The 19,563-nt window shown below is 41.5% G+C and overlaps 1 protein-coding gene across 9 annotated transcripts in view; it reads right to left on the reverse strand.

Moving 5' to 3' along the window:
• Positions 1-619: 619 nt before the first annotated feature.
• Positions 620-19,563, reverse strand: part of SNTG1 (syntrophin gamma 1) — a 318,816-nt gene continuing 299,872 nt past the window's right edge. For 8 of the 9 annotated variants that reach the window (XM_066626316.1, XM_066626306.1, XM_066626311.1 and 5 more), the window contains 2 exons: positions 12,155-12,211; positions 620-9,371 (listed from right to left, as the gene is read on the reverse strand). In XM_066626316.1, coding sequence (XP_066482413.1) covers positions 9,189-9,371; positions 12,155-12,211 — 240 coding nt within the window. In that variant the 3' untranslated portion in view covers positions 620-9,188. The remainder of the gene's footprint in view (positions 9,372-12,154; positions 12,212-19,563) is intronic. The other variant, XM_066626315.1, reaches the window with a different exon arrangement.

Here is a 19,563-nt window from a genome sequence, read left to right on the forward strand (position 1 = left end):
GCGGGTTAGGTCAGTGCCCAGCTGGCATAGAAATGAGGCAAAAGTGTCTTTCTTTTGCACTGCCCTTTTTGATGCCTGGCATACGAGAACAGCAAATGTTTTTCCAGCATTATTGCATCTGTTGCTAGCATCCAAAACTAGATGGAGAGGTGGGGGGAAGAACACAGAGCTGGGCAGGGAGGATTTCAATTATTCTCTGGCTCAGGCTTGAATCATGCTCAGATTTAGGAAGAAATTCTGAGTTCGCAATACTTGCCTCATGCTATTGTGAGCATTATCGACCCACCAAGATTCATATTTCCAAAGCCAGGAAAAGGGAACATTTGAACTTACCTGTGAATTCCCCTTCTCAGTGGTTCTGAGTAGGGCAGTCTGGCAAGCAAGCAAGAACCATAGGAGAATACAGATTTCAGTAACATCGAGGCAATCGTCCTTCCTTAAGATGAGGGGATAGCCAGTCTTCTGGCTGAGGAACTTTTTAAAAGCCCTTAAAGTTTTGATCAGGAGGAATCCAGGAATCCACATGGCCTTCAGCAAGGCTCACAAACAGCACAGGATAAGATTCAACTTTAAATTTACACTATGCACATACACACCATTATATGCCCAGATGGAAAACTAGTCATTAAAAAAGTATTTTATTTTCATGTATTTTTTGATTACAAATTAAAGAAACATAACCAAACAGAAGGAAGGGTTTTATTAGTGATACATTGATGCTCTTAAACAACTAGGTGATTTGTGAGTCACGCACACACTACAAACAAGCACAAACGTACTTAAAAATGAAATAAATATTAAGATAGTTTAATCTGGTCTTTTTTAAACTTCAGTATTTATAAAATATATAGTGCTTTCTGTTACATCTGCTCTGTCCTTCCCCCCACCACAAATTAAAACATGAGACATTACCAACATCCTAAGCGAGAAGAAGCTGCTGATTTAAATGTGATGGAGTAAAAAAAAAAAAAATTAACTAGGCTGAATTTATTACTCTACATCAAGATTGTGCATCTGCTGTAAAAATAGTCATTTTTAACCAATATATACATATTTTACTTAGTTATATTTATGTAATAAAGCAAGTGTAAAATATACCGTAAAATATAGAAATAAATTTGATATTCACCTTGTTCAATAGTGTCTGAGGACTTCTAGACCAAACAATAGGTTATAAGTTTGAAATATTCATTAGGGGGGACCTCAAAGCTTAAACATAAGCATATGTTTACAGGGTCATTCATAGATAATTATTGTAAGCATGATAATTTCAGGTTATCTTTTGCTCTGATCATTTCAGTATTTGCTTGAGTGAAATCTGGGCTCACTTAAGTGCATGGTTAGTCTAACTGAATTCAAAAAGAGCTTTGCACATGTATGGTTTGGTGCACTGATTCAAATAACTGTATACACAACTATTTGGGCTGTTGTGTTTATGTCACAAAAAGAAAGCATGCACACAGAGAAAGATCTGTGGCTTAGACGGAATTACCCTTGTGGGTGGGCAATCTCTGTGTACAAATTGGAGCAGAGGCAGCTATCAGTATAACTGGGTGCAGATGGAATCCAATTTAAAAAAAAATCCCTTTGGAATAGCTTTGATGAAATCTACAATAATTTTTTATATGGTTTCATTGTATACCAAATTGTTATTCCTTTATTTTAGCATCCCCCAAAAGTCTTTGGCAATGAAAACTAGAGAAAATAAATGTTGCCATCTTGAATATGATTCAGCCAGCCTTTAAATGCATAAATATCCATACTTAGAGCACAGGCCTGGAGTTAATCCCATTAATGAGGGGCAGCCCAATCCTATGCAGTGCTGGTATGGCGAGGCTGCCACGTCCACAGTAAAACTGAGCGGGCAGAAGGTCTTCTGGCTTGTGGTGCCCCAGCTTGCTCAGTGGGGCTACTAGGATCTGTGCCAGAGCTGGTGCAGAACTGAGAAGACCGGTGTAATGCTGGTAGGCCTAGAATGGGGGATAGGATGCAGTGGAAGCCTATTCCACTGTACCCACCCCCTCTTGGACCCATTGGCCTCTGTTCCACCTTCCCCTTGGCAAGAAACACCTCCTGCCCACCTCTGGACTACCCTCTCCCTACCAGGTACAAACTTTACCTCTACCAGCAGCTATCAGGTAGGATATACCACCCACAGGGTGGTGCAGGTCTTTCTCCAGGCACTACTTACTCACTGGGTGCCAAAAAGCATTTTACGGTGCTTGTACAATGCGCAGCTCCAGCCCTGCAGTTGCAACACTGTATTAACTTTATTTTTTAGATCCAGAGCCCAATCCTATGGACTGTGAGCTCTGGCTCACAGTCCATAGGTATAGGCTCTGGATCTAAAAATAGAGTTAATCATGCCCCTACTAATGGGTCAGAACTTTATAAAGTAGTACTCCTCTACAGGGGCAGAGCAACAGACCCTCTTCACTCCAGTATAGCATTTTCTAGGGGTTGCATGCTGGTGTTACTTATGCATCTTTTTTGAGATTGCGAGCTCTTTGGGGACAGGAAAACATTTATTTCTTTGTTTATTTAGTTTTTGTGAATTGCTTTGTAAAGTTTTGACTAAGAAGCAGTTTAGATGATGATGATGATGATGATGATGATGATGATGATGACCTTTCAATATTCTCCTAAAATCCTGATGGTGCCCCCATTTTCTTTGCTTTGTTTTTGAACACCCCTTTCCACTCCCTGCTCTGTCAGCGCACAGCACCTTTAACCAGATGAATGCCCCAAAGGCAGCAATTCTGTAAACCAGTGGCAAGGAAAAGACCTTTCAAAGCTTAGTGCTGGTACTGAGTGGCATCAGGAGACAAGTATGGCATTGAAAAGCATTACTGGCTCCACTACTGCACAAAATTGAGCGGCACTTATCTTTTCAGGATGCACATGGGGAAAAGAAGAGGCTCAGAAATGGAACATACACACAGATGCTCATGCAAGGCTACTTATTTTGATGAGAGTTGGAAAATATTTTATCATTTATTTCCTTTTCCTTTTCAATTGACACGTTCAGAACAATTTTGGATTTTTCTTTTGTTTGTTTTTAGGCACATTCCTCTGTGAGTTGCATGTAAAACAACCCAAAATAACCTAAGGTACAGTCATGAAACTGGCTGGTTACAGTTCAGTTGGAAGAGCTCTAGTGAGACAGCAATTCCCATCACTAGCTAAATAAAAGCATACTTAATTTGTTTATCCACATTTGAAGTAATGGTTGTTTTTTTTTTTAAATAAAGCTCTCTAACTCTCATGATGGGATCCCAAGTGTACCGATAAATCACATTGCAAAATCTGGTTTTTCAAGATATTCCACACTATGATAGCCAATTTAACTTTTATTAAAAATAGGCTAGGTTCTAAGGACAGTGAATGCATCAGAAAAACTTTAGAATCTCCTTGTTAATTCAGAGGCACTTTAGCTACATGCCTAAGCTCAGTGAGTCCCCTGTTTAGGCTGTAATCCTATACACACTTACTTAAAAGTAAGTCTCATTGAACTAAGTGGGACTTACTTCTGAGAAAACTTGCATAGGATTCTACTGATTCTTGTGAAAATTCTCTCTTCTACGTACAGGGGGCCTGCATCATCTGTGGGTTTGGCATCTGCTGATTTCATCATCTGCCCTCTCCCCCACCTCCAAACCCAACCAGAGGCTTTTCTGAGGCCTGCAGCTCTGAGGGCGTCACAATAGCCATTTAGGGGAAGAACAAAACCTACGTCTGGTTTTACAATATTTATGAGACTCATCTCATATATAACTGCGTGTTGCTATTTTCATAGGTGATCCCACAATTTAGCTCAGTTTTGTATTATTCAGTAGTTCAGTAAATATCAGAATATGTTTCTGTGTAATATATTACAATACTGTACTTATAGGCAACTACTACATTCACTGGAAAGAAAGGAGAATTGGGGAAGCATGGTTTAAAAATGGTAAAAAAAAGCAAAATTCTATATTATTCTCTGATTCTGCAACAGACATTTTCAAGTTTAAGAGCAATCACTATCCTTTAACTCAACTTAACTGGGACATAGGCTCATGATGACAAGACCTTAGCTTAGTGGGTCAGCTCCTGCTTTACATCAAGAAGGTCCCAGATCTCATTTCCATTATCTCTGAAAGCAGGGATGGGAAAAGACTTGTGCCTGAAGTCATAGATATATTAGCTGTCAATCTGAACAGACAATGCTGTGCTAGATGGACCAATAGTCACTGCACTACATTAGGATTGCACTCTCTCATTAGGATCTCATATATGAGATCAATCTGTAATATACATTGTCTTATGGGCTTAGTGTCAGGAACTTTGCTTTTGGCTTCAAAAAGTAGACCATTTCAGGTTACATAAAATAAGACCCTACAGTTATAGCGGATGCCACTGTAAGAAAGTATTCATTTGGGAATTACTGTAATTGTGCTGCCCATTGACTCTTGGTATTTTTATATGCAATTCTAGGCACATCTTCTCAAAAGTAAGCCACACTGAGTTTAATGGGACTTACTCCCAGGTCAATGTGGCTAGGATTGCAACATTAAGGCACAATCATATTAATTTCCATTAATGATTGTTAAGTCTCTCATAAATTACACAGTAACTCAGGTAACTTAGCCATTCTTCAGTGCGCTATAAGTAAACGCAATAAAAGCATACTCTGCACTGTGCCTGGCTTGCCAGTCGGTAAGACGTTGTTTTATACTCCTGGTTTCACAGCAGGGCCTTCTGGATATATGGAACATATTGGAGTATCTGTACAGTATTCCTAAGCTTTAGATGACTCAGCTATGCCAACAGATCTAAGAATTACAATGTTTACTCAGAAGTAAATCTCACTGAGCTCAAGAGTTCAGCACCCTACCAAGAGTGTTTAGGGTTGCAGCCTAAGGCTGCAGAATGTTAAACCAGATCGGAGTGTAACATCTTGAATGTGGTGGTTCTTGAAAGAGAGAACCTTCTTTCAATTTGTAAAAATCCCTGCGTGGATTTAATAAGCCTGCCTGTGTAAACCGCCTTGAATAAAGTCTTGAATAAAGACCAAGAAAGGCGGTATATAAATACTGTATATTATTATTATTAAGGCCCCAATCCTATCCAACTTTGCAGCACTGATGCAGCTATGCCAACGGGGCACATGCTGCATTCTGTAGTGGGTGGGCAATCACAGAGGCCTCCTCAAGATTAGGGAAAGTTTGTTCCCTTATCTCAGAGCTGCATTGTGGCTGCATCAGTGCTGCAAAGTTGGATTGGGTCCTTAATCTTGTATCATGTGCCCTCAGGCAAAGAGCTCTCCAATTGTAACTGAAAACAAAATAAAAAGGATTTACAACAGTAATTGGCATAGTGTACCCAACACAGTGGGTGGCATCTAGAGGTGCCTTCTTCAATCAGAAATGATCTTGCACAAGTAGCAAGATCTTGTGCAAGGTTGTTACACTGAGGTTGCAATCCTATCCACACTTACATGGGAGTAAGTTCCATTGACTATAATGGGACTTCTTTTTTCATTTTTTCAATTATTATTATTATAATAAATAAAAAGAGAGAAAAAACACACAGTAAAATAAAAAAGGAAAACAAACACTGAAAAATAGATTAAAAATATAAAGAAAACCCCTAATAGTGTAGCATGAGCGAAGTAGAATAGTCTAATTACTTACAATTTTATATTTTAGTAATCTAAATTTACGCCCTTATATAGATTATATCTTAAACAGCCCTTTGCAAATTATTATTCTGAAAACTATAACGGGACTTACTTCTGAGTAGACATGCATAGGATTGCTCTGTTCTGTGGTGCAGGAGTTCTGCAACATTACATGGGAACAAAGGAACTTGCTGTATATTGAACCAGACCACTGGTCCATCACGGACCATATTTTCAACATTGGCTGGCAGTGGCTCTCCAGTTTCAGACTCTGTCTTATCTGGAGATTGAACCTGAGACTTTCTGCCTGGAAAGCAGGGTCTTGACCTCTGACATACACTCCTGCCCCAAATATTGCAGAGGACTGCTGCTGCTACAATCCGTGCACAAGTGTCGCGTGTGCCAAATGCTTATACAGGATGCAAGAATGATGGCAGTAGTTTTGTGCATCCAAGGCTTAGTTCAGATATTTGGACTTGTGGTAATGCCTTTCATGTATTGGAGTTCCCATGCATGGCACCACAAGGATATCTCATGTAAGCTGGGAAAACCATGCATTCATCAGATGTGCAGGAACCTTCTCCTTTCCCAAAGGAGTGAAACGATTATGCAGAACATACAAAATTGCCTGGCTCACCAAGTCATGATCCTTGAGGTGCTGAATGCTCAAACTTTTCCTGCCACACAAGTGACAATTCCAGCAGCCCAAATATTTAAAGCAAACCCAATGGCGTTTAGATTTGTTTTACTTGAGCAGCATGCCTCCCCATCATGCTATTAGGCAAACTCAGGGATGTTTCAGAAGCTGGCTGTGATGTTGAGAGAAGCTGCTGTTATAAATAAAAACATTGCACTGAGCTAGAAACAAGCCTACTGTGGGAGCGGAAACAGCTATTTTAGCCCTGGCCCTGCCTTATGGCTATTTCCACCACCTTGATGGAAAGCTCAAAACCTATTCATGTTGTAAACTGCTGTATTACCTATATAGATATTTTGGACCCGCCAGCATAAAATACATAGTTTTTTGGTGTTTTTTTTACATAACGGTGGCTTTTTTGTTTTCTTCCCCATTTCATCAGAACTCCTAATTACAAAAAAAAAAAAATACTGCACAATTTCATCCTTCAATGAAATTTTTGTATGCTACTTGGATATATTAGATAAGTATTTTGAGTGGCAAGTTCCTATTATAGCAATGCTATTCCCCATTACTTTGCATTGGGCCATGTTTGTTGATATGCACCCTAAGCTAGAGAGCCCCTTTATTTGTGTACAGATGGATTTTAATATAGATAACTGAGCTTTTAAACTTCTAAAACTCCAAACTGCCATGCCAATAATTCATCCGGGGGGAAGGGTGAAAGCTTGTGCACTGCACAGGCTGATCTTCCTGTACATTTCCATGTCTCAGGGCACCTGGAAGAAATCTGTTTGGCTCAGCACACTTAACTGAATTAATTTGAACTTGGTTTAAACACAGTTCATGGTGCCCATTCTGTTCAGTGCAAAACTAAAGTTATTTTATAATGGCTCTTTGGAACCTGATCAGTGTGATACAGTATACTATCTTTATATATTGTTGATCAAGAGTTACAAGCTTCTTCAGCTCTACATTCATCATAACATGAAAGTCTTAAAAAAGACATATGTAAAGTCAATGACCTTGCCATAAGGGGGTTCATTTTCCCTAACACATCTTCAGTTTTTTTCCAATGCTTTTTCAAATTTTACTAATGTGGAAGCTTGTATTCATCTAACTTGTCATAAACCTTGCTTCTGTAAGGTCATTTTGAGTGGCCATTAATTAAAACTGCAAAGCCTAATGAGTTGCATTTCTTTGTTTCCTGTTGGTAATGTGAACATCAGATTTAAAAGTGAAGCCTTGTGCGACCTTTATTGTGCCTGCAACAGATGATCATACTTGGGGATTGGAGAACAAAGCCTGGTAGATTAAGACACTCCTCTATAAAACTGAATAACAAAAGACATAATTAAACAGCTTTAACATTGGCTTGTAATTAATTCATAATTAAAACCATACTGAATGCAACAGATCTGCACTATCAAAAGAAAATCTGTATTCAGAAAGACGATGTCTTGTGAGTTTAAGGCCGTGATCCTCAAGCCGCTACTTCTATATAGTTCCATTAGTTCAATGGAACAATTCCATTGTTAAGGCCTAGTTGTCACAAATAACAGAAGAGGCAGTAAACCTATGTGTGGACTGTATTACTTGAGGCTGCCGGTTGGGTCTCATGTGATGAAATGCTTTCCCATGAAAGAATAGTTACATTTAGAAAACTAGCATGTCAGATAGGAGGATATCTACAATTATTCTTACTGACACCTAATTTTCTATATGCAAAGCTTTATCTATTTTCTATGGCAAGCACTGGATTTTCTGACTGCCCTCCTGCAGCCTGAGGCAGTACATACCATTTACAAGTTTAGCACCTTAGATGAACCCTCTTCAGACATGCACCCTTGGTAGAAAGGGAACGTTTTTTCAAGGGCGATGAGAACGTGTTGGAAAGCCCAGTCCCCAGTGCAGACATGGCCCATAGCCCCAGTTCCTTAATCACAGTGTTTGCACGGATAAATGCTGTATCAGGGGAATGACTCAAAGGGACTCCATGGAGAGTTTCTCTCTCTGGACACAGCACTTATCCATGCAAATGCTCTGAACTGCAGAGTATGAGTGTCAGTGCAGGGACAGGGCTTTCTGGTGTATTCCCACTGCCCCTGAGCAATATGACCCTCTCCATAATCAGAATACTTCAGAAGAGGGTTAGGATGTCTGTGAAAATTAGATCTAAGAGGCTTAAGTAGGATAGGCTTCAAAATACCAAATGGCTTCATTATGTGTACTTCTTTGTAAATAAAAAAACAACCTGGACTAATATGGCTATACTTTTAACATTACTGTTACAACAACTGAATGAAAAAAAATTCAAGAATGAGCATCATCCTATAATATGAATCCATGAAAGGGCACAAATATGAGTTTGCAATGGTACTTAAGGTGCTTTCTTTTCTAAAGAGCTACAATAGCATCTTTTCACGTTCACTTGCTTGCTGTGATATGCTGTTTGCCTCTTGCTGGCAATTATGTCATTTCTAGTCCAACAAGAGGACATCAGTTCAGATCCAGAGTGCGGTGTTGTCATATAAAAAGTCTGGAAAGAAGAAAACAGCAGTTCTCTGTGTATTATGGAGACTTGAAAACTGTATTAAATACTTAAGTGGAGCATTCTGTCATTTTTTTTTTTTTGTTCTGCTTCCAAGAACAATTGGATTATACAGAAAAAACATCTTCATCCACTTCAGGGATTTCTGCTTGGATTGTGTACTGATATCTTGCAAAACTGAGATTTATTTAGGATCCCAAGTGACCATAACTCGGCTGAAAACTGCAGTCATCTCTTGAGTTGGTTCTCATGCTTTCTGTGGTCCAAGGGACTAGTTTGATTAATATTTATACATCGTGTTATGCTCTCCTGGAAAGTGGCAAGTGCGGAAAAGGGAGGCATCAAGTCGTATACTTTAGTTTGCTAGTGCCAGAAGTCGTCGCAACAGCGGCTGTAGTAGCAGCACCAGCAGCTGAAGCTGTGGCTTGGCTGCCGACGTAGAGTGGGTCCAAACATGCCACTTTGGCAGCAAAAAAGGAGTGAATACAATGCAGGACTGCAAACAGATTGGAAAATTCCAGCTCCTGAAAGTGAAAGCAAAGATAATGATAAAAGACATGACCATATATCCGTCACAATCTGTTTTCTTGCATCATGCTGGAGAGACAGACTGAGAGAATCATGGAAGATCATGACCCTATCTAATGCTCTTTTTCATTCCATTTTGGGGGGGGGGCGCACCTGAGAATGTGAGAAGCAGTTTGCATAAGGTCAACTAGTGATTCATGGCTGAGGCAAGATTTGAACTGGGAACACACATTTACACTCCTAACCAACACATCACAACAATTCCCACTGGTAATACTTTGTATGGTGGAGTGTTTTTCAATATAACACAAAACAATTGCAATAATGTATCCCTCCCCCAACACTGATTGCCTGTAATGCATAAGTGCATACCTTACTCAATGTTTTTGAATTCCCAAAGGGTTAGATGGGCAAGGTACTAATTACTGGTCCAACCTTTGCCTCATGTACAACTAATAGCCCAATCCTATTAGGGCGGAATGCTGATGTTCAGGTATGCTACACGCTCTGCCAGCATAGACTGCCTTACGGCAGTGGTAAAATACACTCAGGCAGTGAATGAACTCACGTGCCACAGAAGTGACAGAGGCTTCCTGCACCTGCAAGAGGCTCCCAGAGGACCTTTGAGGCAGAGATGGGGGAGGGGAGACAGGGACCAAGGTGGCAACAGGCGCAGGGATAGGCAGATTGGTCCATGAAGGATGCAGGTTTGCTGGCAGGGGTACTTGCTGACCCCAGCTTCCTTCCCAGACCTGATCCTGCAGCATGGGTCTACTGACCTGCACCAGTGAATTTGCTACTGCAGGTCTCAGTGGACCCTCTGCATAGCCTCTGCATTGTAAAGAGAACAAATGTTCTCTTACCCAGAGGAAACCTCTGCAACTTTCCTACCCTGCAGGTTGCAGCGGTACCCATTTTTTTGCCATCGCTGCATTGACAGAGGGGGAAAAATAGGATTAGGCTGTAAGTGTAATGGGAAGTCTCTATACTCTTCACTAAGGCTTCAGAAATACAAATGCCCACGTAGACTTCACAAATAAAAGAAAGGGAGATCCTCCACCCTCCTACTCATGCAGTGTTGGCAGTAATCTTAGTTGCTACAGCTTATGTGAACTTGTGACCAAAACAGTAGAACTCTTGAGATTTGCTTGGGATGCCAACTGCAAAGAGGTTTCAAATTTGAAATAGATTCCTTTTTTAAAAAAGCATACAGAATTTTATTTCACCTGGAGCATATAGTATGAGTCAGAATGTTCCAATACCACATGAAATCTTAAAAAGACTTTCTCTTATTTTTGAGTATTCAAAAACAGGACAGTAGGAAGCATACAAAGCACTGCATATGTACTAACAATTCCAGTGTGAGGACATTACAGACTCTGAACACATAGCTCCTATATTTGACTTCTTTTTAATGCATGTAACTCACAATTAAGGCTCTATTGTAAACAATCTAAAAAATGTAGTTAATTTTCTTGATTAAAAAAAAAAAGAAAACCAATGAGCCTGATACTGTACAGAAATAGTTCACATTCTCACTTGATTTCCACCTCTATGAGTTCTGCATGTACTGGCTTTGACTGTGACTTCTGACCAAAACTAGCTCATGCCCAAAGTGTAATGACAAAATGTAATTTGTTATCCAAATTGCATCCAAATGGAATTGCATCCAAACTCACATTCATGCTTCGCCAAGAGTCTACAGAAATAGTTTGATTGGGGAGAGGAGATGCATAAGTTCTATTACTTGTAATGACAGGTTACTAGCTTGACTCTCTGCAGTCTCTATTCCACTGACACCCTCACCTCCTGGCTGCACTATTACGCTGCTAAAGAGAAGCAGGGACAGTGACAACGGTCTGAGTTGGGTTGTGGTTCTATATGGAATACTTACTACATTATATAGTATTGTATATTTTGGAACTTACCTGTAACAAGCAGTTTTAATTTGTCTACTTTACAACAATATAGTAAAACTAGACAGATGGACATAGACACAGAGATCAGATCAGATTCAAGCCATGCTTTCAAGGCTGTATTTCACATTTTTTTTTCCACAGAATCTATTATCCGCTTTGGCTGTAGAATGCCTGGCATCAGGCCCAAAAGTGGGCTGACTTCTTCTATACACCCAATGCAGTTCCAGATGGTTTCCGTTTGTTCATTTTCACCAATAGGTCAGGTTGTTATAGTGAGCAACAGCATATCACCCATTAGACATATGGATTTTCTGGAAAGTTTTGTGTTAACGAAAAGCTGGCCACAATTTATTTTTCATAATTTAGTTCATTGATGGTCTGACTTTATAGGTTCCCTTAACTTTTTGTCATTCAGGACATAGTCTTTTTACTGTACATAAAATCTTCCTGCTGAAAAGATAATCAACTTGAAGTACATTGGATCAAATCCTGAATATGTTTGCTTGAGCCAAATAGCACTTCTGCTCATACAAGAGAACTGGGATTTCCACAGACTTCCCCCTATACCAGCAGCAGCTCCCCATGTCATGCTTCATATGGAGGAGGTATCAGGAAACCCCTATTCTATGCATCCAAACTATTAGGTTTGTTCAGACAATGTATTTATCAGTGACAATAAACAGTAACAATAGGAAATAGATTAGTAACATGCTGATGGTTAGACTGTGTTCCCCTTGCACACTTCAATTCAATTACTTTTTTCAAGCTCAAACACATCAACACGCATCACTACGTTAGAAGCATGGTTTGTGTTTGCACTCCAAACAACGACTGAAAGAAAAAAGGAAACAAAACCAAACCATTATTTGTAACTGGTTTCCAGTCCTGTTCCGGGCAGCAAGCATAAACCAGTTTGCCTGTTGGGAAGTGACAATATAGTATGGTTTCTCAGAACCAGAGAGTAATAAGATGGGTATATGCAGTGAAGAGAGCATGCAAACCTGAGCATGGTATCAATTTTCTACACCATGGTATGAAGGATCAGAAATATTAACAGTGCAATCCAATGCATGCAAATCCAGAAGTTCTGTTCAGATCAATGGGATTTACTCCCATGTAAGTGTGTATAGGATTGCACCCTTACAGCCCAATCCACCACAACTCTCTGCATGGTGATTTAGCCGTGCCAACAGTGTCCGAATCCTGCAAGGAAAGTTTCGACCTCCAGAGGCTCCCACAGGGTAAGTCCCTATGGGTCTGGTGGGTCTACTTGGACCTGCACCAGTGCAAGTTCACGTTGATCTGTGAAAGCGGATCAAGCCTAGGAAGGGTGTCAGGATTTGAGAGGTACTCCCACCTCTCCGTTCCTGGGCCTGATCTGCCCTCCTACCCACCCTGTCGCCACCTCATTTATTCCATTTCCTATCCCCACCTCCTTCCAACCCCTTACCCGAGTTATTGAGTGTCTGCAGTCTGTCGCCTTGTAGACCTAGCCGCTTGTCATTTCTGGCAGCAGCCAGGCTGTGCTCACTGGCTGTGTCACATTTGAGACAGCCAGAAAGCACTCTGTGCCGGTGGACACACATTCTGCAGGCATAATGCGCCCTTAGGATTGGGTCCTTAGTGTGTGAACGGACTCAATGTAAATTTTTCCCCTGAATAAATTCTTATCTGCTTCCCTTTAGTGAATACTGTAGTCAGAAAAGTACATTATGGAGTAGTAATTCCCAGTGAGACATGTTTGTTTCTTCAGCTCTGTATCTGAAGAAGTCTTATGCAATGGAAAATAGTATTAATACTGAATTCAGAGAAATGTTATGATACTCAAATTTTAAGTGAAGCTTTAAGTTCAGTGCAGGCAAACCTGACTGATAGGCCAAATGCACACCAGAGTGATTTCTCATCTGTCAAGATATAGATCTGTCAAGATCTATATTTTTTTTTCCTGTCAGATTGCATCTTACAGTGAAAAATGATTGCTAGAAACAGCCCTTAACAAACCTAGATTCGTGTTACAGCTACTAGCAGATAAAATATTCTGTCAGACGCTGAATGTCAAGCCACTCTCAGGTCCTCCAGTACAACCCAACCATACATATATAATGCAGCTCAGTAGAAGTCCTCTTTTATGAGGTAAGGTGTGCCAGAAGACCAAGAATTCCTGGCCTGCTTCTATGCATCTGACACACATGCAAACACACACATCCACCCCCCTTACAGGGAAACCATGCTGTACACAAACTCTCTATGTGGAAACAATATGAGTTCTCAGAAATTGAAATATGGCTTTGAGTCATGCAACTATATGCACATGGTATGTTATGAGGTATGTTGTGATCCAAATAGGATGCATAAGCATCACTGTCTCTTTCCTCTGCTGCCTTTCCATAGCAAAGGAGTACTGTACTAGTGTACTTCCCCATGAAGAGACATATGAGCTACCCCACCTCTGGAGCTGAGGCAGCTCTTGCCAACAGCTTGCATATTGTCATCATGTGGCTGGGACAGCCCTGGTGGTTAACACCAAAGCAAGAAGAAAAGGAAGTGCTTCTTTATAGCATGAAAAGTCAGTCCCACAAAAGCAGGGACTTAGGTTAACATTGCACAGAGCCGTCTTATGTTGCACATGACCCCAACATATTACATGTATAGTTACATGGTCAAATACTTGAACATCTGCTTCTGCCTCCCTTTTTTGGCATCTGAGTTTTTATTTTCAAAGCTTTTACAAAGAGTGTTGGTTTTCATTACAGTTTCCCTCAGCCGAGTTTTGCTGACAAAAGCCTAAAGGCCTCAGGGAAGGAAGGTCTCACTTGCCCTTCTCAGCCCACACACAAATCCTGCTTCAGCAGAGCCTGTTGAGAAGCAGGGATATTACCAACCCTGTGAAATAAAATGAAATGGATGTGCTACATGAGTTCAGCTGGGGAGTTCCACATTCACAGCTGATGCCAAGCTCTGCCAAGCCACAATGTTGCTATGTATACCTAATGAACTTCTGTAGCATCTCTTAACCACTACAAATTATTTTCCTGCAGTGGATAATGCATTACAATTACAGGCCTGTCCCCAGGAGTTACCAAAGCTCGCATGTCCATGCATTAAGAGAGAAACTGGTCAGGTACTAACAAGAAGGAGTGGGAGAGAAGGAAGAGGAAGGAAAACTTTTTTATCCTAAGCAGATGGGAAGGGAAGAAAAATATAGCTTTTTTAGACTTACTGCCTTGAGCAGTAATTAGTTTAGTTATTCTAGATTGGTTGCTAAATAGGAGGAAGCCATAATTCAGAATGCATTTGCACTACTGAGTTACGACTATTTCACCCACCCTCTTTTTCTTGTACTTCAGAACTCCTGTGCATCCCAAAGAGTGAAAACTCTCAGGAATGGGGAGAAACCTGGGCTTTAGGCTTAAGTGGGTTGTAGATAAGCATAGGAGCATGACACCAAGCTAAGAGCTTAAAATGTTTCAACACATCCTCCTAAGGATTTACAAACATGAACCAAGGAATTAGGACTGACATCCTATACACCAGTTTCTCAAACTGTGGTTCAGGACCCACCAGGTGGGTTGTGAGCCAATTTCTGGTGGGTCCCCATTCATTTCAATATTTTATTTTTATTAGACTTGATGCTACCATGGTATGTGACTGCATCTGGGGAAATGTTACAGATCTGTACTTTTAACAGACTACTATGTATATGCTTTGAACAATGATAGTCAATGGGACTTACTCTTGGGTAAGTGTGGGTAGGATTGCAGCCTAGGATTGTTAAAAATTTCCCTGCTTGATGATGTCACTTCTGGTCATGACATCACTTCTGGTGCGTCCTGACAGATTCTCATTCTAAAAATTGGGTCCCGGTGCTAAAAGTTTGAAATCCACTACTATACACAATTACATGTGAGTAAATTCTGCAGAGTTGACTAGGACCTACTTCTGAGTAGGCATACCTAGGATTGGGCTGTTAGTATCATTAAAGAAGCTGAACAACTATATATTATATTGTTAAATGATTATCTTTTTCCCGGCTAAGAATAATTGTGTACACAAAGAAGATGGCTTCCTGAACCAAAATCTATGGAAGTTATGCACACCTCGAAATGTGCCATTTTGCATTTCGGTAAGTCAGGCAAGAAATACATTGTGCAGAGCACTGGCAGCTTTATCAAAATATTCCGTAACAATGTCACCAAAGGTCTTTCTACCACTGCTTAGAAATATAAACTTGCAGTGGTGACTGCTTGAGAAAAAAACCAAAGTTGACTTTGATGAATAGATGTTATTTTACACCTTCAGGCAAGTGACTTTCTTGGGTTCTTTTGACATTAATCGTGCTACTGCTATGAAGTCACATTGTTCCAGAATACAGAAAAAGTTATTAGAAATACAACAGGCTGCTTGGGGAATGCTTAAATTGCAGCTGGGTAAACTATATGATCCCTAGGAAATAAGAGAGAAGGGTAGTATATAGCACGCTAGTTAAAATCTGTATTGGTTTGGGGAATGTTGCTGTATTTTCTCAGTCACAATATACACGTTTCCCAGAGTCAAAGAGTACCTAAGCTACTATTTGATTATGGTTTAAACTATATTCCCAAATTTCTCCTAACTTCTAGCTTATGAGAAATACCGTGGTGGCTTCCACAAGTACAGTAAGTTGTAGATGCAGATATGCCTATTGTTTTGCCAAATTCCCTTTCTAAACTTGGTCTAGAGAACTTATGCCCACTTTTAGCTAATTAGTTTCCCTCTTCACTCAAAATAGCCCTAATCCTGCAGAAAGTACTGCTGGATCTCTCCATCAGGATAGCTCGCCTGTTCAATCTGCAGTGTTCCTCCTTCCTCCAGTCTTCCGCCAGCAGCTTCTCCAGCTGCTGCAGGAAGACCTTGGTTCCCATGGCAGCCACAAACCCATCTCCAGCAATCTCCGTTCATTCAGTCCATCAGTCAGTCCATTTAGTTTGTCCATCCTCTTTCCGCCAAGCTTCTGCCTTCTGTTCTCTCAGCCTCTCCAAGCTGCTGCCTTCTACACACACACCAAGGCCCCTGAGAGGAATTTTATCAGGGGGTACAAAATTTTTGGGGGGCCCCTTTGCAAAGGGGGGGTGAAACAGAGCAGGGGACAGTGGTGACAGGTGACCAGAATGTGGGCAGGGAGGGGCAAAACAGGGTAGAGGGGAGGGGAGAGACCCATGTGGCATACAGAAATACAGAAAACCAAACACACTCATCTCTCTAAAATCTTTTAAATATAGAAAATCATGCAGAAAATTAGCATCATTATATTTAGGCTCACATTAGACTTCAAAGTGTCCGGTGCATACTAACACTTGTTTGTGCAGCAACTGTAGCCCCATAGCTGTCTCCCTGAGCTCCTATACACTCCTTCATGGCAAGGAGATCCACAAGCACAAGAGCTACTGTAGCAGGCCAGTTTCCTCCCAGATTTGACACTGTGTTAAGAAGTGTCATGTATGCATTTTTCAGTCCAGCATATATGGCTTGCCAGTAGCTGAAGTTGCACGCTTGTGGTAGTGTCCCCAGCATCCCGTGCAGGCAACAAGTCTGAGTAGATAGGAAAATGTGGAAAAGGAAATGGAAAAGGTGCAAAAGAGAGCAACTAAGATGATTACGGGGCTGAGGCACCTTCCTTATGAGGAAAGGCTATGGCGTTTGGGCCTCTTCAGCCTAGAAAAGAGATGCCTGAGGGGGGACATGATTGAGACATACAAAATTATGCAGGGGATGGACAGAGTGGATAGGGAGATGCTCTTTACACTCTCACATAACACCAGAACCAGGGGACATCCACTAAAATTGAGTGTTGGGAGAGTTAGGACAGACAAAAGAAAATATTTCTTTACTCAGTGTGTGGTTGGTCTGTGGAACTCTTTGCCACAGGATGTGGTGATGGCGACTGGCCTGGATGCCTTTAAAAGGGGATTGGACAAGTTTCTGGAGGAAAAATCCGTTACAGGTTACAAGCCATGATGTGTATGCGCAACCTCCTGATTTTAGAAATGGGTTATGTCAGAATGCCAGATGCAAGGGAGGGCACCAGGATGAGGTCTCTTGTTATCTGGTGTGCTCCCTGGGGCATTTGGTGGACCACTGTGAGATACAGGAAGCGGGACTAGATGGGCCTATGGCCTGATCCAGTGGGGCTGTTCTTATGTAAGATCCCAGGAAATTTCTGGGCCCCTTCCTTTGGCTCCTGGGCCCAGGTACAAATTACCCCCTTTACCCCTCCTCTCCTAGACCCTGACCCACACACTCTCCCTGCTCCAGGTTCTGCTTATATCCTGTAATGATCTGGCTGCCTCTAGTGGCTGCAGCTGTGCAGCACACCCACTGCTAAAAGCCAAGGTTTTAACCTCATGCTTGCCTGCCAGACCAATTGGCCACTGTTGACATCACACCCTATCTCCTTGAGGGATATCAAGAACATAACAACAGCCCCACTGGATCAGGTCATAGGCCCATCTAGTTCAGCTTCCTGTATCTCACAGCGGCCCACCAAATGCCCCAGGGAGTACACCAGATAACAAGAGACTTGCATCCTGGTGCCCTCCCTTGCATCTGGCATTCTGACATAGTCCATTTCAAAAATCAGGAGGTTGCACATACACATCATGGCTTGTAACTCGTAACGGATTTTTCCTCCATAAACTTGTCCAATTCCCTGTTAAAGGCATCCAGGTCAGATGCCGTCACCACATCCTGTGGCAAGGAGTTCTACAGACCAATCACACACTGAGTAAAGAAATATTTTCTTTTGTCTGTCCTAACCCGCCCAACACTCAATTTTAGTGGATGTCCCCTGGTTCTGGTGTTATGTGAGATTGTAAAGAGCATCTCCCTATCCACTCTGTCCATCCCCTGCATAATTTTGTATGTCTCAATCTTGTCCCCCCTCAGGCGTCTCTTTTCTAGGCTGAAGAGGCCCAAATGCTGTAGCCTTTCCTCATAAGGAAGGTACCGCAGCCCCGTAATCATCTTAGTTGCTCTCTTTTGCACCTTTTCCATTTCCACTATGTCTTTTTTGAGATGTGGCGACCAGAACTGGACACAATACTCCAGGTATGGCCTTACCATTGATTTGTACAACTGCATTATAATATTAGCCGTTTTGTTCTCAATACCTTTTCTAATGATCCCCAGCATAGAATTGGCCTTCTTCACTGCCGCTGTACATTGGGTCAACACTTTCATCAAACTGTCCACCACCACCACAAGATCTCTCTCCTGATCTGTCACAGACAGCTCAGAACCCATTAGCCTATATGTGAAGTTTTGATTTTTTTTGCCCCAATTGCATGACTTTACACTTACTGACATTGAAGTGCATCTGCCATTTTGCTGCCCACTCTACCAGTTTGGAGAGATCCTTCTGGAGCTCCTCACAATCACTTCTGGTCTTCAACACTCAGAAAAGTTTGGTGTCATCTGCAAACTTAGCCACCTCACTGCTCACCCCTGTCTCCAGGTCATTTATGAAGAGGTTGAAAAGCACCGGTCCCAGGACAGATCCTTGGGGCACACCGCTTTTCACCTCTCTCCATTGTGAACATTGCCCATTGACACCCACTCTCTGCTTCCTGGTCTTCAACCAGTTCTCAATCCATGAGAGGACCTGTCCTCTAATTCCCTGACTGTGGAGTTTTTTTAGTAGCCTTTGGTGAGGGACCGTGTCAAACGCCTTCTGAAAGTCCAGATATATAATGTCCACGGGTTCTCCCGCATCCACATGCCTGCTGACATTTTCAAAGAATTCTATAAGGTTTGTGAGGCAAGATTTACCTCACGAGGCAGAAGACAGTGGTAGAAGACACTTCTGAAAAATCTTTATTCTAAAAAACAAGAAAAATCTTGTGCATTTCCATTATACCTATCCATGGAAGTTGCCAGGGTAGTGTCTAGATTCCTAGATTAGATTCTATTTGAAGGCCCATGCCCACCAGAGTACATTTTGCTGGGTGGATCCCTGAAAACCAGTGTACACATCAGCCAAGAGATTTACACTACTGGTATTCCCCACACCCCATCTGCAATATTTATTTATTTTTCACATTTTTATACCACCAAGGGCGGTGTACACTGCTGCTCCCCTCCTTTTTGTCCTCACAACAACCCTGTGAAATAGGTGAGGCTGAAAGAAAGTGACAGGCCCAAGGTCACCCAAGAAGCTTCGAGGCTGAGGTGGGATTCAAACCTGGATCTTCCAGGTCTAAGTCCACCTCCCAAACCACTACACCACCCTGGCTCT

This window comes from Tiliqua scincoides, chromosome 4 (assembly GCF_035046505.1).
Source record: "Tiliqua scincoides isolate rTilSci1 chromosome 4, rTilSci1.hap2, whole genome shotgun sequence".
In the NCBI taxonomy this organism is placed as follows: Eukaryota; Metazoa; Chordata; class Lepidosauria; order Squamata; family Scincidae; genus Tiliqua; species Tiliqua scincoides.